The sequence below is a fragment of the Spea bombifrons genome, chromosome 4 (assembly GCF_027358695.1).
Source record: "Spea bombifrons isolate aSpeBom1 chromosome 4, aSpeBom1.2.pri, whole genome shotgun sequence".
Lineage (NCBI taxonomy): Eukaryota > Metazoa > Chordata > Amphibia > Anura > Pelobatidae > Spea > Spea bombifrons.
The window spans coordinates 59140677-59163427 of NC_071090.1; the positions used below are offsets into that span (position 1 = coordinate 59140677).

At 39.5% G+C, this 22751-nt stretch overlaps 1 protein-coding gene across 1 annotated transcript in view; it reads left to right on the top strand.

Annotated features, from left to right (window-relative positions):
- The first annotated feature begins 4613 nt into the window (after positions 1-4613).
- Positions 4614-22751, top strand: part of CERK (ceramide kinase) — a 35369-nt gene continuing 17231 nt past the window's right edge. The window contains exons 1-5 of the mRNA XM_053463353.1: positions 4614-4915; positions 15362-15433; positions 19337-19450; positions 20324-20446; positions 22390-22515. Of these exons, the coding sequence (XP_053319328.1) occupies positions 4744-4915; positions 15362-15433; positions 19337-19450; positions 20324-20446; positions 22390-22515 (607 nt within the window). The 5' untranslated portion in view covers positions 4614-4743. The remainder of the gene's footprint in view (positions 4916-15361; positions 15434-19336; positions 19451-20323; positions 20447-22389; positions 22516-22751) is intronic.

The window sequence follows — 22751 nt, forward strand, 5'->3', positions numbered from 1 at the left end:
TCACATGAAGAGATATAATAAAATATTTACTAAAATGTGAGGGGTGCACTCACTTTTGTGAGATACTGTAGTAACACAAAGCCATGTTTCACTGTTAATATTTTATATTTATTATTTCTTTTATATAGCGCTGTAATTTTGTGCTGAGATAGACAATGGCATTTCATTGTTTGTTTTTCTATATTATTGATGTTTATCTACTATAGCCTGTTTGGCTATAATGCACTCTCTCCTTGTTTCAAAGACATAGTTGTGCAAAACATAATGACCTCCATACATAATTTAGTTCATGTACTGTTTTAACCTTAAATATAACTTTAAGATGTTCAAAGTGTGATCTTAGGTAGCCAGAGAGATTGTGTGACCTGTACCATATTCTTTATGTTTAAATCACACCCATTTTGGCTATTGTCAACAGGGTGAAGTATAAACCCACCCAATTATGTACAGTGTTTAAACATAACTAATATTTTTCATTTGTTTGGAATTTCACTCTTATTCTGTGTCAGAAATAAGCAAAAACAAAAACTAAAGAACGATAGATCATAAAAGTTACAAGGAGCTGATTTGTACCCTGAACACATTTATTTTCATGGAATATGAGCACTGTAAATTTAAGGAAATAGAAGTTTTCTCCAATATTGAAATTGTACTGATGGCATATGTGTATTACTTAAGTCTACAAGAATGGAAATTGCATGTTTGGAGAGAATCAAGATTTACATTCCATTAAGACAATATCTCAAAAAAGTCTAGTAGTAAATTCATGGTTTCAAGATTCTCTATGGCAGAGACAAATATACATTTTTTAATATTTGTGTTTGATTTAAATTGTAAGGAAAGCGCTACACACTTAGACAACAACTTCCCCTAGGGCTGTCCATTTATGGCTGTGTTTCTGTAGTTCCATCTACAAAAATATGAAGTGTAATATGGTGAATGTGAATCCAGCTGAAAGTCATAGATGTTAACATGATATTACATATATAAATGCATATATATATATATATATATACAAAGACCAGCCATAACATTATGACCACTAACAGACGAGGTGAAAATCTTGTTATCATTGCACCTGTCCATGGGTGGCATATATTAGGCAGCAAGTGAACATTTCGTCCTTAAAGTTGATGTGTTATATGAAAAATGCCCAGATACCACAGCACACCTTCAGAAGTCTAGTGGAGTCCATGCCTCGTGGGTCAGGGCAGTTTTGGCGGCAAAAGGGTGATCTGCACAATATTAGGCAGATGGTCATAATGTTATGGCTGACCAGTGTATATACAGTACAGTATATATTATTTATCAAGCAAGTGCATGGATGAGAGGGCACCATAGATGGCTAAATTGACTAAATTCTAACTTTACCCAGTGATATCCTTGGTGTTGGCTTGCAAGTGGTGAGTATTCAATGAATGAACTTGTGGAGGTGTCTAGTGTCCTCCTAGGGATTTAATACAATTTGAGGTAACAAGGAAGAGGGGGGCTGATCCTTCATAATCTGTATAAAATAGATTGAGAAATAATGTTGGCGGATAGACATCTTGTCCTTCTCTCTCAAAATCTGTTACATTTTAAACAAAATATCTTAAAAACTTACATTTTTGAAAAAATGAAGCCTAAAATACCTGCATACAAACTAAATAATCTAGAAGAATGTCCTCCATTTACAATAAATGGTTCTGAATAACCTCAGTTATATTATCATACATATTATTTGTTTCATTGTTTACTTGTACGAATACTTGTTCGATGGAAGAGGCAGGTGAAAAGTTTTGCTCATATTATTAAAAATGGCAAAAACATGCCACTTTTGTACCTTTTTTTTAAAAAAAACTGAGTTTCCTCGCTAAAGAGTGAATTGTGCTTCATGAGATTTATATCCCATGACGTGATGTTCAGTGTCATAGCATTTTAGAAAGTAAATAGAATATTTGCATGTGTTGTGATATCAGCAAGCAAATATTCAAAGTTTCAGCACTACTTTTAAGAGGATACGTCATGACGTATTTGAGAATACTCTAGCTGGAAGAATATTTGACTCTTCATCCAGCTCTATTCGAAGGCGCATAATATTTTTATACTGTCAGCAGAACTGAGTTTGCAATGTTTGCAGACAACTGCGTACTTAATATATCATTTCAAGTAAATAGCTATTAACTCAATTAAAATTGCATCAATGCTATACTCCCTATACAAATAAACCCAGGAAGGTGCCATTTATTGTAATTATTCTTTAGAAATATCTATTGCGGCATAATGCCTATAAAAGTGGTTCATGAATAACTCTTATAAAGTTCCAGATAATAATCAAGTCATTAAAAAAAGTTATCTTATCATAACCGAGATATACAGCTGTCTGAAGACTATTGAAGGAAGTTCTTTCTGTCTAGCAGAAGTGTGCCAACGGTATGGAAATTCGCTGAAATGGTCTCAAAAGGCTTTTCTCTTGTTGGTAATGACTGATAATGACACCAGGTGCACATCTCTCTTTGTATCACCTGTTCACACACTTTATTTTCCTGATTACCTGCTTCCTTACTTACACCAAGAAAAAAAGGAAAGTTTGACACATAGTAATATTACACCTTGCTTTGTGTCACTATTCCACACCTCAGGGCTGCCAAAACCACAGGGTAAATCATTTGTTTTTCCACATATTAGCATTTCCAATGCATAAATGCTAATGAACTTTCTCACTTTGAATTCTTAACCAGAGAAGTATAAAGACGTGATTGTGTTACTGCCAAAAAACACTACAGTATATATATTGATTGAAAGTATGTCATATTTCTTGTCTAAACAGTGTTTATCCAAGGTGGGATTAATGAGTTTTGGGTCCTGGAGCAATTATACAGGAATGGCCTCTTCTCTGGATTTCCTTGCTTTTGCAAGCTCTTTCCCCCCTTTTCTCTGCTTTCTGCCTCTTGAGGTCTTTTTTCTTCTGTTCTTTCTTCTCTCTTTGACAATTTCTTTTCACCCTAACACTTCTTTCCACTTCACTTCTGACATCTTTTCCCTCACTTTCCTATCGTCTTTTGCTTTTTTCTGCTACCTTTTAGATTTTTCACATACACATAAATGCATACACACAGGTACACACACATATATACATTCATTCACACACATCCTATCGGGTCCCATGACGTGTGGGAGTCATCTTCCTTCACAGCGCACCGAGAAGTGTCATTTCCGGGCACGCTGTGTCAGTCAGATGATTGCTGCACGTCACAAGACCCAATCACCGCTTCGTGGGCACGTGAGAGAAATAGACCCATCAGAATGCTGGGGTCCTGGAGCAATCGGTGCAGGACCCCCCATTACACCAGGCCCTGGAGCAATGATCCGTTAAACACGTGAGATACGTCTCACATACCCCTTATGAAATTCTACTTAAAATCAAAGCGTGGGGCCATAGGATATAGCTTTTTAACCCCTTAAGGACAATGGGTTGTCCTTAAACCCATTAAAAACAATGCATTGTGGGCCTGTGCATGTCATTAAGGGGTCAAGTGAGGAGCGAACACACAAGAAAATGTGCATAGAAGGGTCCAAAGTGATGTCTAGTGCTCTTATGGGCATAGTGTGTGGTGCAAAGAAGTTGCCCCTCCCTTACGAAAAAATTACTGCAGTGTTTTAGACATGAAAAAACTGCACTTTTACTGCAGTATTACCGCACATTTACTGCAGTTTTACTGCATTTGTACTTCACTGTACTGCAGTTTTACTGCAGTTATTTTGTACGGAAGTACAAATGCAATAAAGCTGCAGTACATTAAAGTACAACTGTAGGTTTGCAATATATATAAAAAAAAGTGCAGCAAATGTGCAGTAATACTAGTACAGTGAAGTACAAATGCAGTAAAAGTGCAGTAAAAGTGCAGTATTGCAGTTTTTTCATGTCCAAACAACTGCAGTATTACTTCAGAAAAACTGCAGTAATTTTTTCGTAAGGGCTGTGTTCTGTAAACACCTCTGGCTTCAAAAAACCACTTAGCCATAAGGCCGGAGGATCAAGATTACCATCTCTCAAGACTCGCATACTCCTCAGAAAGTATGAGAAGTGCAATAAACACTTTGGGTTTTTGTTTTGCTTTTTATTCAAGCCTCCGCTGTAAAACAAAGAACCAAAACGTGCCAGTGAGGGCATGGTGGACACCAGGTTCCCTTTCCTTCAGGGGCCCTTAGGGCCAGATCGTCTTTGTCCTTCCCCGCAAGACAATAAACACCTTTGTTGCCCAACATGCGCAGCATGCTAATTTGTTATACATTTAGATTGCCAATGTAGCCGTATTGTGGAGGCTTCAGATGTGGCCCTAGCAGACGCCAGACAAGTTAGGTTCATGTTCAAACCTTATGCAAACTGGCACCTGCACTAAAACGACCCTACACTACACTGTGCACGTTGTTGTGTTTCCCCATACTGTCCTATACCAAAAGTACAGTTGAAAGAGATAAAGTCTATATAACACACAGACAAAGCCAATGGCTCATCACTATTTACATCATCAGAGCAGTGCGGTCACTGACACTAGCACCCTTTCTATCTCCTTTTGCTCCGCCCTGATGATTTGCATGCGCGGTGACGCGATGCGCGTGCTCTGTGAGGCTGCTGGCCCAGACAATGGAGCCGGCGGACCGCTAGTTCACCGGAGAGTTGATGTTTGCAGTTCACGGGGCTGTCGGTAACAGACCGGCAGGTTATGTCAGGGTGCTGGCCGAGGCACTGAGTCGGACACAATGGAGTCCGCCCTGCGGCCCCCTGCTCCAGTACTGTGCTCGGTGCTTTCGGTAAAGGACCGGAGCTGTGAGGTGGCCCTGGACACTGAGCGGGCACTTCTGTCCTGGCGAGAAGTGAGGCCCAGGCGAGGGAGAGACAGGAGCCGGCCGGGAACAGGCAGCAGCCGGACTGGTGAGTGGCACAGACGGTTGTTACCAGCATACTATTGCCCGTATCAGGGTTAACGGGTTGTAGCAGTATGGGGGAGTTAAAGAGTGAAATGATCACCCATCTCCCTGAGTGTGCTGTCACCGGGGCCCCTCTACCCCGAGGTGATAACATATCTCCAGAGGTGCTGTGCACACAGGGCGAGTGATCGCTGATCTGTTGTGTAAGCGGCCCTTCCATTTCCAGCTGTGTGTGTTTTGATAGATTGACACCCCCTTCTGCACTATGTAGAACCGGGACTCCCAGCGATCAGCCACCACACAATGCTCCTGTGTGTCTTCCTTCTGAGAGAAAGCCATCTGCTGTAGTGTGGGTTCTGTAAACCGATCCCCGCTACACTTTACAGCTGCTGCATGCTACCTGATCGCATGTATGTGTGCTTTTTTTCTGAGTAGGGGTCATTTAATAGTATGAGCTATGGATATGGGGCCTGGTAACACATGATCTGTCAGTTGTCACCTCCATTATTTTCACCTGGCATCTTCCATACTGTCCTTTGCCGGTGTGCATGGAGTTGTTTTAATACTTAGTGGAAAGTTCTTTTCAACCAGTTGTTATGTTGGCACTAAAGATCAACAGCAATAACAAAACATGATTCTGTCTGCCTGTGTACTAACTAAAATAAACGTAACTGGCATTGTTGTATATTTAATAATAAGCACTTGTGACATGTTAGTGCAACAGGTTTCGTGTAATGTGATGGTTTATTCTATACTTGTCAATCTTAGCTTGTGGATATGCTCCATACATAGACTTTGTACTGATGTTGTATAACTTGATGACAGTTTTTTCCCCCTTACTTTTGAAAGTTAGTATTTTAGGCAGTTATGCTGGTTTCGGTTTCTCTTGAATGGTGATCTTAAAGAGCATCTGGTATGATTCTCAAATCATCAAAACTATTGCCAAGCAGAAGCTATGTACTGCTAAAGAAATACAGTTGTAAAGTTTTGGTGGCAAACGTTCTTTGGAACAAGAAAAATGGACAAAGTTGGTTTATTTCATCTGTATGTCTCTATTTCCAATATACATATGTTACTTGCTTCATCACTGTCCCAGACAGCAAATGCACATTAAAGTGCTTTGAAACCTGCCAAAAAATAAAATCCCTTACCTTTAGGAGAGGATGCCTCTACTGTGGTCTGACTTTTCATGCCACAGTATGGCTGGAATGGATCAAATGCATATGGGGGATTCTGCAGAATTCTTCCATGTGTTTTCAAGGTGGACAATACAGATAAATGTAAATGGACCACTTGGCTATCACATGCGTATGATGGCTGGAGGGTCAGTTTCTTTCACAGAGAACAGGTAACATTGAGGTGTCACTTCTTGTCTTCCAGTCACAGGCAATTGCCAGCCCTTTGGGGTTTCTTAGAAATTCGATTACATAACATGGTCCCTTTATGCACAGGGAATGAGAACATTTGTAAATGTTGATGCTTGTTAAGGGGTGCTAGATTGCTTCCAGTATCCAATCGTTGTGTCAGCCAAACACTGCATGTAACTCTTCAGTACAGCTGTGTCAATAACTTCTAGAATATCTTCTAGGTTTATAAACAAACCCCTATTAAAGAAGGCTTATTCTTTAAATTTGTTTAGAAATAAAGTTTGTACTGTGCTAAACACCAATAATTGCTTGGGTTATGTAATCTTCAGCAGTATTAGCGGCAAACAAACACTTCCTGCAGTTGTGATGAAGATTAATGTTTTTAGCAGAACTCCTTGTTCTTCAACAATTTCAGCGTAGACTTGTTTGTGTTTATGATGATTCTTTTGCTGCATGACCCAGCTGTGCTTCTGCTGAGGACGGATGGCTTGTCGTTGGTGGTTTTAGCATGGTTTTAGTTCCCTCGGTTATGGCATCCAGGTCCTGGTACAGTTGAGAAATGACATTGTAACTGCCATGATTGTCTTTGTAGCAGTCAAAGGAGAGCCCCGTTGTCCATAAAGCTCCATTTATAAATAAATGTTTCAGAATAATTGAGGACAATCCAGTTGCTTTATGGCAGACTCTAGATGACCATTCATGTTCTTAGACAGAAGTGATTTCTGCCATGCTACTTTTCCATGAATACATTTTATGTCTTTATAATTTTAGAATCATGACCACTGACCTTGGCTGGAGTGAGTGAAGACTGCACATCCCTGTATAATGTTCCTGAGGCCTTAGTGACATCCGTATGATTTTTTACACCTCTCTATGCGAGAGATATTTGTAGGATGGCCACTACTGAAAAGATTTACCATTTTCATTTGGTAAATAAGACTTCAGCGGAGACCCAGAATCTTTATGACTGTGTAAATTTTCCAGACGTGCATCAACAACTCTTTTCCCAAAAGTGTTCCACATAGAAAAACAAATAAATTGAGCATCAAACATTGGTGTTCTGCCTCTCTTAGTGTTATCTCTTTATTATAACAACCCAGAAAACTAGTGTTCTGGCAACTTTTATATTATCTTTTAATTAGAACAACCCACAAAGATCAGTGTGAATAATCTGCAACAATACAGATAATCTGTCAAGAGGACAAGTGTGTTTTTTCCTACAAATACTTTTTACTTTTTGATAATTCTACCGCTTAGAATTTGACGCAGAAGGACCAAAATCCTGGCTGTGGTTTTAATGTCTGTGTGGAGGATGCCAAATGTAACAGTTTAACAGTTGTTTATGTTAATCTGTGATATTACATATGATATATTTCTGTAAACGTGAAACTAATATTTATATAGTGCCAACAGTTATATTGGTCTATTTTAAAACGTTTACATCTCTGAAGCAGATGTATGTGTTCTACTGCTTTCCTACCCAAGCAGGTGTGGTGCATGGGCTTATTGGGAGTCCATGGCTCGTAGTAATGGCAGACAGTTCTCTTCTTGGTGCCTTGAATCAAGTGTTTGTCATCATTCATTTCGGTATGCAAAAATACTAAGCTCTATTAACTCGCATGTGTCACTCCGATAAATGTAAATTAAAATGTAGCAATATATAACATATGACCTTATAGCATTATGCGTGTGACGAGAGCAGTCATCTTACCTTCAAAATGTATGTGATGCTTTGCATCATCAGACCACTGATATTGCACCCTATTGTAATTCATTGTAAGTGATTTTTCTCCCCCCTTTGTTTAATAATAATAAAACTTACAGATTTCTTTTGCCCTGCCCTCTCTAGGCTATAATTACCTCCACTCCTGTTACTGAGATTGGTTACACACTTTACAAACGCACAAGGACGGCACAAAGTTCACATTTTTACTGCAGCCGGCTTTATTTACACAGTGCTTGGACTGCTGCTTATTCATTTGGTATTGTATATGAGGAGTGATGCTGCCAAGGCAAAGCATGGAAATAGCCACGTGATGCCTTTTCTGTGTGAGAAAAAAAATAATAGTGGTTTACTCTGGAATGCTAAATACGTATTTCCAAGCAAAATCTACTTTAAACCAGTTTTTGCCAAATAACAGTGTCGTGTGGAGCGTGGTGTTTATACGTGTGCCTTTTTCTCTTTTGAAACTGCCCTTTTGTGTGCAAAGCCTAAAGAGCCATTCTGATCCAGTGGAAACATCTCATCTGTATTCAGCTTCCATGGTGATGCCACTTTCAAACTTTATACTGGGATTGTTCTTTGTTGATCCTCAACATTAGTTATTTGCATTGGTCTTTATACCGATTGGAACCAAGGCACCTGCAGTGAATATGTGTATATATGGCTAAATATCCAGACAAGAATTGACCTTCTTTAGCTCCATGGATAAGTCTGCTGGCGTTTGTGAAAAGTACCAGCTCGCCTTATATTCGGACCGGTTGCGTTATGTCACAAAGGACAGATGCAGACTGAAGCTAGACCTGGGGCTTATTGAAAACATGCAATGCCCTTGTTGTAAACCCCCTTCTAAAACGAGACGGGTTATGGCTCTCAAAGATATGCATGGCAAGCTCCAGTGTTACGTCCTTTCCTTATTTCTTCACCACTTCTCACAGGTTTTAATTTCATGCGGCAATACTAAGTTTAGAAGATCACAAACATCTAGCCGAAGTTTTTGGGTGTTACCATATAGCGAAACAGTATAATTACAGTACATGCTGGTATAATCCATTGCATTGTGTACATGAGGTTTCTTAGTATCAGTATATTACAATTATTACCGGCAGATCTAGTCAGCAGCGTATAATCCTTTATGCACTTATATAGTTCATTATTCGGTGGGATCTTTTTAGCATTTATCACTAGATTGTACCCTCGATTATGTTACTGATCGTTTAATAACTTTGTTTCTTATTGATTGCCTTGCAGTGAACATAGAAACACAGAACGATGAGGCGCCGTTTTTGGCGATCTCTTACCGAAGCTCACGCTCACACTGTGGAGTGCCCGGCTTTCTCGAGTTTCTGTGAGGATGCACGGGCTGTCATGATTCTGGCAGGGCTTTCCCTGCTTCCTCAAAAAGCTGTATACCCAGGAAGCCATGTGTCCCGTTGTGAAATCAACACTTAAACACTTTAAACACTTTTAGTTCAAAACACAAAGCCATTGTTGGAAAAGCAATTGACATTTCTGTGATTGGCACGTAGGCATACAGTGTGTTCTAGACTTGGAATGGTTCAATGAAAATGAATAAAATAATTTTTGTTCTCTTTTCAAATACTCGATTGCTTTATATTTTTCAAGATCAATGAAGGGGTGCATCCGTAGAAAGATTTTTTTGGAGCAATGACTAGCTGGCTTTGTCTCGCCCTGCTGCGGTGAATGTTCCGGTATTAGAGTCTGTGCTTTAACTGACAGGGAACTGTGCTTTCCCATTAAAGCGGCTCTTAGTTCTAACAGTGATACCTTGTCTCTTGGCTGTACAATTTACTTACCAGCCGGCAGCAACACGGCATCATGGATGTGGACAGGGTAGTTTAAACTAGGAAATACTTGTCACTCTGCATTTGTTTGAGGAATGAGTGAAAAGCAAAGGGCGGATTCACTAATAAGTGAGTTGTGGTGAGATCAAAAGTTACATCTATATGTATGAAGAAGGGCCTTCTTTAAGGCATACAGTGTTTAAGCTTATTGTAGAACAATAATTTTTTAAAGCGCACTTTGGATTTAGTTTTGCAGTCTTCAATGTGTTTTACTGAATTCTAATTGCTGTTTCTGGGCGCGCCAGCCCTTTATATGATCTTTAATGCATGTGATACTTGCGTGTCACCTTACATCATATCTGCAAACACTCAGAGTTAAGCAGAATCCTCTCTATACATTTGGTGCTGTCCCTGCCAGCTATTTGGCTTGCACTTAAAATGGCTAATGATTCAAATGGCTAATGATTCCCAGCTCGCCCATGCAACTTACTAACTAGTATAGTAGCCCTAACCCAAGGTTACAAATGCAATAATGATCCCAATTATTTAACCCTCCCAATAATCTCATTATTTAAAATATGTAAAAAAAAAATCCTTAAGATTAAAAAGCCTTTAAGGGAAGGATCAGTGGTATAAATACTACTAATATGATCACTAATATTATATATAAAAAAACCCTGTAATAAAAGGCTGTGAAAAGGTGCTTTTTGTCGTACTATTTTGTATAGCTTCTGTCGAATGTTTCCGCTCACGCGATTGGGTTATTGTTTTATCAATCAAATGCGTGGAATGACCACAGATTGGCGAAAGTTGCTCTGCCCGGCATCATCTTGTTGACGGTTGGAGCAGGAAGCTGGAGGACTTTTAAATGCCAAACATACCATTACGTCCTGTGTCCTAAAACAAGGAATTGCAGGAACTAACAGTACGCCCTGCTCGGGAAAAGGTTACAATGCGTTCATCCTTGGCAAGGCCTTTTGGGACATCGGGCTCTCCGTATAAGTACAATGCAGTGTGCGTTTTCCATAAGAGTGGAAGGAGCTCAGGTGTTACTGGAATCCATAGTAAAAATATCTAATATTTGTGTTTGTTGATGGGCATGTGTGATACATGCATAGATCTCACATATGGTTATTTGAGAATACTGGTCTGTATTGAACTCAATTAATGCCATTCTCTATACGTTATATTCAGATTCCTCTGCAAACGTAGCTTTATTATTCTAACAATAGTAGATGTGTAAATACCAGTGCTGCTGTTCAATGTTCCAGAGTCTATGTACCGTATTGGCTCGGATATAGGCCGCACCCACGTATAGGCCGCACCCTAAAAGTTAGGTGCTTTTTTAATGAAAAAGGTTTCTGCCCCCCCCCCGAGATATACTGCCACTCTGTCCCGAAGATGTACCCCCCCCCGAGATATGCTGCCACTCTATCCCCAAGATGTCCCCCCCCCACACCAGACTTACTGGTGCAGACTCCACGGGGTCTTGCGGGGCCAGCGGGGGGCATCTACACATAACACTTCAATTTCCGGTGCCGGCACTTCCGCCGTGGGAAGTACCGGCAAGGAAGATTGTTCACGCAGACGTTCACCGGCAGCGGCGATGCGAGCAGAAACAACCTTTGCTGCCGGCACGATGTGCTTTAAAAATCTCCCTTGCCGGGACTCCCCCCGTGGGAATTCCCGGCAAGGGAGATTGTTAAAGCACATCGAGCAGACGTGCCGGCAGCGGAGGTCGTTCACGCTCATTGCCGGTGAACGTCTGCGCGATGCCCTTGGACAGTCTCCCGTGCCGGCACTCCACCTGGCAGTGCCAACCAGCCTTGCCCTTTACGAAGCAGAGGCTGCATTATTAACATTACGTACAGAGTATCAATAAAATGTTTAAAGTGCTATAAACACGCATATAGTGAACACAAAACGTCTCTGTCTGGATTCTTGTTACCGTTTGCGCTAGCTTTTTAGTGTCCAGGTAAAACCGATGGAGCAGGTGTATTTTTGTAGTGTGGCAGTGCATGATGCCCACTGTATCTACAGCGTCGAAGCAGATACCTTCCCTGTTACTTTGCTGATGTATCAAGTTTTGCTCTTTAAATCTGCATGCTGGCAGATTGAGACGTGGTAGTTGTTACAGTTCTCTGCAAGCAGCGAATGCTTGAGGTTATGTGCCTGCTAATTTCCAGTCATTTGGTTGCCCTGGGATGCCAACATCTACTCATCCAAAAGCCGTTCCTGCTATTCCCAAATATATTTAAACCCGCGGTTTACCTGGTCAGAATCCTAAATGGCTGTGACCACTTCCCCTTTTTTCTGTGTGTATTTTGTGAAATAATAATTTAATGTAAATAGCAGGTATCTGCGATTTGTCAGCTTGTGCTGTTTCTGATGCCCAGGCCCATTCATAGTTGAAGATTTTTGAGTGCGACCGCATAGAAAATATTTACTATAGATAGTTTCTCTTGATTCGTAATGATGTGATTGTAAACGTTTTTTTTTTATCCGGGTAATGATACACATTTAACCTGATTGCTAGAAGTTGCGATTACAGTTAGCTCTTGGTTCTTGTGGCAATGGATAGGTTATTGCAGGTATTTAAAGCCATGCCGGTACATGTAATTGGAATTACTAGCTTTTCTTGCGATATTGTTGTTTTATAGGGAGATTTGTGCTGGTGGTAAAACAGGAAATAAATTCTAATGTGTTTGACATTAATAGAGCACACCTGAACCTCCACATTATTGATGTGCAAGGACTTCTAAGACCCTTTTGACACAGGGGACAATTTAGCTGAATTTTTCTAGGCAGGTGGTTGATTTAGCAGAATATTTGTAAAGAAATGATATCTAGAAACTGCTTTAAATCAGTCCAATCAATATGAGTTCAGGAGAAGTTCAGTGTATTAAACACAAACCAATCCCCAGTTTGTGCATGTTTAGGGCTTAGATCTCTCTTCACGTTTGATGACTTCCAGAAAACCATGCCATAGAGAAGACTGCAACGAAACATGAAGGGAAACAATTAGTAGGGGGAATGTATGAGTAGACGATAAAGCTCTCCTCTCTCTTCCCCTCTCTCTCCCCCCTCTCTCTCCCTCTCCTCTCTCCCTCTCCCCTCTCCCTCTCTCTCTCCCCCCCCCCTCTCTCTCTCTCTCTCTCCCCTCTCTCTCCCCTCTCTCTCTCTCTCCCCTCTCTCTCTCTCTCTCCCCTCTCTCTCTCTCTCTCCCCTCTCTCTCCCTCTCTCCCCCTCTCTCCCCTTTCTCTCGCTCTCTCTCTTTCTCTCCCCTCTCTCTCCCTTCACATTTTGAGATAATAGGGTACGTAGCATTAATATAGTGATGTCAATCATTTAGATTTCAGAACCGTTGTGTAGATACTTGACATGTCTGAAGGGGAATCTCCGCCAAATAAAGTTTGTGAAAGCTGTGGGAAGGATGTGTTGGGAATTCATTATTAAAGGTGGCTCCTATGGTTGAGGTAGCTTGGAGGAATAGTTGGAGGAGGGGCAGACTCATTAACTATATCTGTCTCTGGAGGATTGTATTGTCATGCAGTATTTTACATTATGGTAATGATTAATGAATAATTTACAGCGGAGACAGTGATAAATCTTCCATTGCATAGCAATTAATACTATGGCAGCAATTTACCGAGTGCCTCTCTGAAACATCAGCACACACAGTATTCGTTCCTAATACCCTGTATCTCTGCTTAGAGTGCTGCAGTTGTGAAATATAGTTTAATGCCTTGAAGGTACACTGGATGGAGGAATAATTTACTTTATTATATAACTTTTCTGTTTCTGCTGTAAAAGTAGCCATTACTAGAATTGTTATTTATTATTTATTCCCCTCCCCAATCTGTTATGAAAGGATTAACTGTAAAAATAACCCTGCAGGGCACAGAGCAACTACACCTTAACCCCAGACCTGTTCACCCCACGACCCCAAAACTTTACTCGCTGCCACCACCAAGTTCCAATTAAGGTATTAGAAACACCCAATGAGGTTTTTAGTAACCCCTGGGCTATGCAAATTAAAGAGAAGCTCAATTTTATCAAAGACAAATTTTATATTTAAGCTAAATACTGTGATCACAGTGCTTATATAAGACCTGCTGCAAACTCTGAACACGTAAGAGATTGTGTATCTGTTCTGCCATAACAAACTAAAGACTTATGTAGAAGCAAAATGCACCGGCCTACATGGACTGCTGCTGAACATAAAGCGGGCAGTGCTTCATTGTAGAGAAGCACAACGTGGGCTCCGTCTGGCTCTGCAGGCCTGGCCAGCTGTCTTTCCTGTCTTTTGCCTGTAACAGTTCAGGGGCATGTGACAACGGTTTAAAATCCTGAAATACATCATCAAATATTGTGATGGTTGATGAGTTTGCAGTCAATTATCCGTCTCCCTGTGAAAAAACCTGGAAAGTAACTTGTAAGCAGTTGTGCCATATCATGTAAACAACTGTTGTATTTGTTTACCAAATTGTAAGGAGTTTTGCCTAAAATAGTGTGTGTAAATATGTATATACACACTGTAGAGTGTAAGCTTGGGTGCAGGGCCTGACTTTGTGTCAGTCAGCATTGGCGCTAAAGGTAGCGAGTGACTGGGCTCAGACCGTTTCAGGCAGCTATTCTACTTAAGTTACATTGTAACCTCATTATGCAAAACTGGTTTTAGGCTGTAATTCTGTTTGGACATTAACTTTTGTAAGGCCTGCTGGAAATGTTTAGTCGTGGACATTTTGTAATCATTGCTGTGGCAACTGACCTTTCCATTCCACCGTAGGCTGGTAGGAATGTTTACCCCTTCCGTGCACACAGCCATGTTCTCAGTGCCAGTCTAGACAGTTTAATTTGAGAATCTTGGAAACGCCTTCGCTTAATTAGCATGTGGTGCCCGAGGCACGCTATGCTAATTACCACGCAGAATCACGACGAAGGAGTGCTAAAACAAGGGGAAAAAGAAGTCCATTTTGCAACGTCGCATATACATAACATAATTTTCTATTTGGCAGCTTCACACACACAATACAATACTACGCTTCAGTTCGGGTCTATTGTGTAACAAAATCTCATGTATCGTATGTGACAAATAAAATCGTGCTGTGACATTTTTTGCAAGCGAAGTATAGAAATGTATATATTAGTTTATTTTTAGTAGTCTTATCAAATATACGAATGAAGCAGTCTCTTGAGTTCTGTCTCACCACTAACCATATCGTTTAAGGTCAGGACAGACCACCGGGCAGCTCAGGCAAATGCCCAGTAGACCAATGCCCTTTTATTTTTTATTGTTGCTGATGTGGCAGATTCCATCCTTTTGTCTGTGGCCATGTGAAAGTAATTTAATCAGACACTGGCCTTATAGTGCCAGGGCTGACTTTAATCCTCAGTCCGGCCCTGCAACACTTCTGAAACAATCAACAGACTATATTAACAAAAACAATGTAATCCGTCCACATACCTTCACCTTATTTGTACTGTATCATTTTGTGTGTTGCATCAAAAAAATTAGGGAATCTGAAAGCCTTCTTAATGTTTTCTCTTTCTTCCAGGAAGTTGCTTGGCGAGAGTATTCCGCAGGGCAAGAGGCATCACGGGCAACTTCAGTCAGCAGTTCCCATCAGGTATGCAGAATATTTTTCCTGCTGTGTGTGGGGGAATTGTGTTTCATTATAGGGATGTTAACAGACAAAGTATAAGGTACAATATACATTGAATGTATACTGCGGTTTGCCCTACGCGGTGCAGTGACTGGTAACCTTTTGACTGCCAAATGTTGCAGCGTTGTTGTAGGTCTTTATATGTTGCGGTGGGTACCTTACAATATTACATTAAGGCACATATGGCAACTGGCATGATCACTCTAGATACCTTCCAGAAAAGGCTTTGGGGCTGACGTGTTGGATGTGACCTGTTATTATGCCAGAGTTATGAGGCTCATGGTCTTAAAATGCAATTAAACTATTGAGGCCATGTCCATGGATAGATAGAAGCCATTTGTATAAATCATACTTCAGAAAATATTTTCCATTCTGTCAGAATATTTGAGGCCAGAAAACATGTATTTTATATTGTAGTATCTATGTCACACAAAGACAAAATGGAGTCAGCCGTCTTATTTTCTAAATAATCTAATAAAGGCTATACCTTTCCTATACTGAGAACAAAGATGTTCTTGGTGAAGCTAGATGCCTCATCAAGCATGTCCTAATTAAATGTATGGCCCAGCTAGATCAGTCAGAAGGAATTTGAGGAGTACGAATTGTGGATCTCAGTGAAGGTCATAGAATGTGGAATGTTAATTTCAGAGACTTGCTATCCACTAAACATCTGAAATTAATTGATGATTACGTGGGTATTCTATTTTAAAGCTTTCCTTAAATATCGTCTTTCCCTATTATATTACTTTTGAGTAAGACTAGTATGATGTAATAAGGATTATTTTCAGGGCTAGTTAGTTAATTTTAATGGTCAGATCTGTCCATCCATTTTGATGATTATTGATTGGAGCGTTTTAATCCATAGCAGTGAATTATAGTGATAAGGTTCGTCCTTAAAATTGTATGATAAGACAAAGAGGGGGATGCCCTTCCTATTTTTTTTTTATCACCCTATACTATAATCATTGGTTATTTTTCTGATTATCAGTTTTATTCTTTTCACCTAACTCTATAATTTTTAGTATTCGTATTTGCACTTTTCTCTTGGCTAATTGAAATTTGATGGCAGTTGCCTAAAGTAGACTATTATTTCCACTGAAACTGGATTTATAATTCCAAATTAACAGACACCAAGAGGTAATTTTTTTTTTCTGTTTTTAATCGAGGTACAGTGAGATGTAGTGATTTTTGTTACCACGCTAATTAGCGTTCTGCCTTTCATTTATTGCTGGGTGGAGTGGAGAAGTAAACTTTTCATGGTGGAAATATTGGATACTATTAACACTTGCTGTTTTTTGTAAAGCGGTGTCATTTTTATGAATATGGGATGTGGGTGTAACGTGCTATATTTCACTTGTTGTTTTTTTTTTTGCATGTTATTTCCATATGCCAGTAAATTATGCCTGATAACCAATAAATAATACACTGTGTTCTATGTCATGATATATTTTTACATGTTTTTAAGATCATTTTTCCTTTTTTTATATTTAGATTTTCGTTTTAACAATAAATTATAGCTTGAGTAGCTATAGTAGAGGTATAATATCTCATGCATTTTGGTGTAAGAACTGGGGATCAGAGAGAAATATATGGTATCTCTTCATATTAATACCGTAGGTGTGTGGTTCTATGATAATTTATAGCATCATAATTTGTCATATTCTGATTAAACATTTTCATATTTTATATTATAATTATGCCTACAGTTCCTCCTTTATGCTCGTTTTCTCTGCCCTTTTCTAACTTGTTCTTGGCAACTCTTTGCCCTGCTTCTTGTTTATCTGTTCCCTGTATTTGTTGATATTTTCCCTATTTTTTTCCTGGCTATCCATGCTCCACTCTATTGCGGCCTGTTCTCCTGTCATGTCCCTTTTTAATTGTCGGATACATGTAGCAAACATTTTGACAGTCTTAACTAGGAGGTGCATCCACATGGCTGACTGGCATGTCACTTTGTCAGTTTAACTCTGTGCAGGCTAGGACCAAAGCCAAGGTTTGTTGTGTAAACAGTACACTAACGCACTGTTTAGTGCTGGAACAAACTGTAAAAAGAATACAAACCAAATGTAAATGCAGTAAACAAGTAACGTAATGCGAGGAAGCTAAGGCAGACCCGGGGACCCATGTGTGATCCTGTCCCAACATTTTGGTTGATGTTGATTACTATGTTAATCAACAAGTGTGATGTAAACCATGGAGACCAACTAAACCGCTTCATAGCACTAACAGAAAAAAACCCTGTTGTCTTCGTGTTTGTGAATTAAGTTTTCTGTTTGCAGGCAGTGACTTGGCAGAATTAGCGCTACGTTAAAGGTCACAGATTCTCTCTTCCTGCTTGTGGGTTGTTTCTGCTCCACCAGTGTGAGTAGGTTTTGTGGAGCATTGACCTCCTTGGAGAGATTACCCACAGTAAAGAAAGTCTGTGATTATGGCAGATGAAGATAAAGGGATTTTCTTCACACAATACCCACTTACCTATATCAGATCATCTTTCATTTCTTGTTTCCGTCTTTTTTGGCCATTGTGTCAAAGACTGATGCATATGTCAGCAGACTATGGGGTTTATTCATCAAACTGTGTGTTCACCTATTAGTTGAAATGTGTAGGTACTTCAGTCTGGCCTTTCTTTTGTCACTGCAAAAGCAGTCATGGTTCATTTAGGTAAGGATAGTCACTAGTTATAGAATGAAAGTAAAGAGATCATTCATTGAAAAGTTAATTTTCTGCAGAGAATCCCCATAAAGCTATATCAAGCCGAATAACGTGGCCAAGGCCAAAATCTCTGCAGCCTAATTATGCAGAAAATGTTTTATTTCTTAGACTTAGGACTAGAACATGAACATGCTATTGCAGTAGCTGATAATTTGACATCAGTCTTATTCAACCATCAATGGTAATTGCGGCTTAGTGCATGTTTAGGCTCGAGGCTCTTCTGTGTAATCCCTCCAATGCCTGCAGCCACAGTGATCCTTGAGTGACTTAACATTTAGAGGGATTTGTGAGCGTCGTCCTGCAGTAAATAGACTGCAGCTGGCATTCCCGCTATGCTTTCTACACTGGCACATGGATCGTAATCCACCGTGCTTATTCTTGGATTGAAAATCCTTTTCTCTTTGCCGTTATTTCTGCGGGCCTAAAATATTATTGTACTGTTATCTAGCTATTCCTAAAGTGGTTGTTGTTTTTCCAAATCCCATAGATAATATTGTCCCTGTCACCTTAGAAAAACAACCGTCTTAACTTCCATTTGTCAGGATCTGCACAAGCTTCTGCTGTTCTCTGGGCATTCTTCTTCGCGTGTGCCAGATGCCTACCGCAGTATGCTAACTACTTGTTATGGGGGTAGATGCAGGAGGACTTAAACGAAACAATGAGCAGTAAAATGCACTGGAGTCAATGCAGAGATATCCATTTAAGACAAAAGTAGGTCTTAATAATTTGGTAAGTGTGGTTAATTTATAAGAGTGTGTGGGCACTGATCAACAACAGCTCCCCTTTCACTTCATTGGGATTTTATGTTTGCTACCTTTATATATTTTGGTCTTCTCCCCTGTGTGTGGCTGTTTGTTTGCTTAGTTATCTAAATAACATTGATTGCTACTTGTGGCATTTGATATTCACCCTTGTGCTGGACAGCGATTCATTTTTCCAATGTCAGTTTGTTGAACTCTTCTTTCCTCAACGTTTTGGAAGATTATTGAACCGTATTGGAATGCCCCAGAAACCAGCTCCATGGAAGAAGGCATACAGTATATACCTTGTATAAATTACATGCGTTTGCTAGCAATTGTAATGACACAATGTGTATATGTATATAAATGTGATTTTCTTGTGTGCAGCCTGAGTACATTTGACATGTTTTTGCAGGTGGCCGTTCTGTCCCCGTGTCGGAGATCATTGCGGTGGGAGAAGCAGAGATTGATGGGAAGTACTGTCATGGTATGAAGTGGCAGCACATGTGCAAACCTCATGCATTTACAGGTACGTTAAAAATATTTTGTGGAGTGATAACATTGTATAGAATGCAAGTCTGTACATGTGATTATTATATACTATGCTTCCAGAACACAGCATAGTGTGTATAGCTATACATATTTTGTATCTAAGTTCGCAATCTATTTGACTTAGAACAGGGAATTATTATATTTTTTCTAATAAAATGGAGTCTTCTATCTCATAAAATCTGGTAGTGGATGGCCATCTGGCTTTGTGGCATGATAGATAAGCTGCTGTTTTGCCAAATCTCACATGGTCACCAATCTGGTTGAGTATGGCTGATTGGAAGTCTCCAGAAACTTTTAGTTTGCTGTGACTGACAGAACAGCTTCTTTTACAAATGTGTCCATTGATGTTAAAATGCATTGTGAAAGGTTCGTAGTAATTTAATTTGAAACAAAATGTGTCAGACATTGGTTCCTTCTGTTTGATTAATGGTACAAGGTATCTGCATCTGATGTACAAAGGGAGCTGTCTCTTACAAAAGACCCCTCCATGTTTTCGGGATGTTGCTTTTTAGCAAAAGGTACACATAGCTTATTGACACCTGACTTTATAAGAAAAAAAAGTAAAGAGAAAGACAAAGATGGATGAAGGTTGGTGCTATTGCCAACCGTTCTGTAAATGCTAGTTTTAGAAACTCTGTACTTTTGTTTTTAATCTGTGGGTGATCTCTATCCACCTTTTGTTCTTTTATCCTTTCACGCTACTGGCTTCCAGCGGATATGGAATCAAATGTGCTATGTTGCAAATACAGTCAAATTTATGTCAAACAAATTTTACCACGAACTGCAGCATATAATACATTGTTTATTGTGTAAGTAGGTACCTTGAAATAACTTCTTTTTTTGCCTTCAGTAAATTATGTGCAAAGAATGAAGGAGCACCGCTGGCGGTGCAAGGCAGTGACATTTTGGTGCAGTGATGAGGTTCTTTGCTGTCATTGGCTTCATGCCCTTAATAATCTACTAGAGCAACAAAGTAAGTTCTGTTGTAACTGTAGTATGTTTTGTAGTTTAAGTTACTGTGCTGCTCTAACTACATTTGCATTGTGCGCGGTGCTTATTTTGAGATCACTAGCACAGCTTTCCCATTCTTTCTGTGTTCTCTGGTATTGGGATTTTGACTTGTCCTCGTCTGACCCTACTGCATAGCTTTCTATTAAAAGATGCCCTGTATGTTGCCTTGAGAATTGTTATAGGCTCTCATGTTGGTGACATTTGCAAATTTTCAGTAAGCCCATGTACGTGTGTGTATATCTATGCTATGCTATGTTTTGCTTTATTCATGGTATGAGGGGTATCCGGCTTTAAGCTATACCATGCCCTACAAAGAAAAGATTACTTAGTGAACTTGCTTCTTATTTTAACAATTTTATTTTCCCTGATTCCCTGAAATGACCCTGATTATAAGACAATCCCTCAAACTTTGGATCTTAATGAAGGAAAAAAAGAAAAGGCTTGTATATAAGACAACTCTACTGGGAAAAAATCCAAACCACTGCTTTTGCTTTCATGGCTCTCACTTATACACTTTTTCTCACACGCTCACTCACTCTTTCTGTCAATGTCTCTCTACCTTCTCCACCGACCGCTTCCATGAGAAAGAGAGATGCAGAAGTGCTTCTCTTTTCTCCGCTTATCTGTCTGTAAAATTCTGGTCTATTGGAGTACTTCATCAAAAGGGCACAGCCACAGCATGCACTATGGGAATAGCCTCTCGCCCCCGCTCCTACATTCAAGAAAGAGGGAAGAAAAAAGACATAAGAACAAGAAGTAATCATGCTGAAAAGGAGACATGCCAGCGGTCATTGGAGAAGGTAGTGAGAGCTTGTGTGAGAGATATACTAGCCCCTAAACTTAGTCGGCTGCCATGCGGAGGTGCCATGGATCTGAGGTCTGAATAATCCAAATAAATCAACAAAGGGTTTGCAAAACAACAGTATAGTCCTGGGCCGTTTTTAGGTCAATAGCCCCACTGCTCCAAGGTAGAGTAGATGCATGTAAAATCCACACTACATAAAGATAGCCGATATGTTAGACCCACAAACGTTTCTCGATATGATGGCAGTAACATCTGTGGGACTAACTTATCTGCCACCTTTATGCAATGAAAGTATGGATTTCACTCGCACCTACTCCTGAGAGCTGTGGTTTTCTTTTTTGCTGGTGTTCACTGAGGTCTGAATAAAAGGCGACCTTTTTCCGGAAAAAGTCTTATAATCAATGGAATACGGTAATCTTTTCTTTGTAGTGCATGTTGAAGTTCACTTAGTACTTGATCCATGTCCATCGTAAATGACATTTGTTTCTGCACCATGTACTTGTGTTAACGTGGATTTTTAAGATTTCTTTCTCTGTATGTGTGCTCTTATACTTAGTTATTACCGCTGTGTTAGCCACTGTAAACTTGCTAAGCCAGTTGTAAAAATGAATGTTTAGCTTTAATTACTGATCTTTTATACTGCTTGTAAGGTGTTGGTGTTGATTTTTGTGGGGTTTATGGTTCGATTTTTTTTTTTTTTTTTTTAATTTTTTTTTTTTTTTTTTTTTTTTTAAACAAAATGGCATTTTACTGATGACCTTCAGCTCTCTGGCTTCACTATTCATTATGAAGGGCCAACACTGGCCGTCTTCTCCACCTAGAAGAACTGAGCTTTTAATGGTTAAGGGGGACTTTGAATAAACCTCACTCATTAATGATACATTATACAGGGCCTGCCAAGCTTTTCCTGCGTCAGAAGCTTATTGAGGATGGACCCAATAAGTATAATGCATAGTGAAGTCATTGAGCTGAAACCACAATTCTCCTTTTTACTCCCCTATCAATTACCTTTAATGAATAAACCCCTTTGTGTTTGACTATAACAAGCTATCACATGTGTATCATTTATATATTGCATGTTCCATCTTTTTGTTTTGCAGCATACAGACCAAAACACTTACTGGTTTATATCAATCCATATGGTGGGAAGAGAAAAGGAAAACAAATATATGAACAGAAAGTGGCTCCATTATTCAGCATTGCTTCCATCTCTACGGAGGTTATTGGTAGGTTAATAAAGCACAAATACTGTGTAAAGTTTTAAATTCCCCCTTATGGTTATTTGCCTGAAGGCATTAAAGGCGTACTTTTCAGTCTGTTTGTCTACTTCTTAACCAAAATAGAACAAGTGTTGATTTTATAAATTCTTCACCAAAGTGCAAAACATGTATATGATATATAACATAACTTTTCAAAATGTTAACATGGATTTTTTTTCAAATAAATTCTGTGCAGTGCTTTC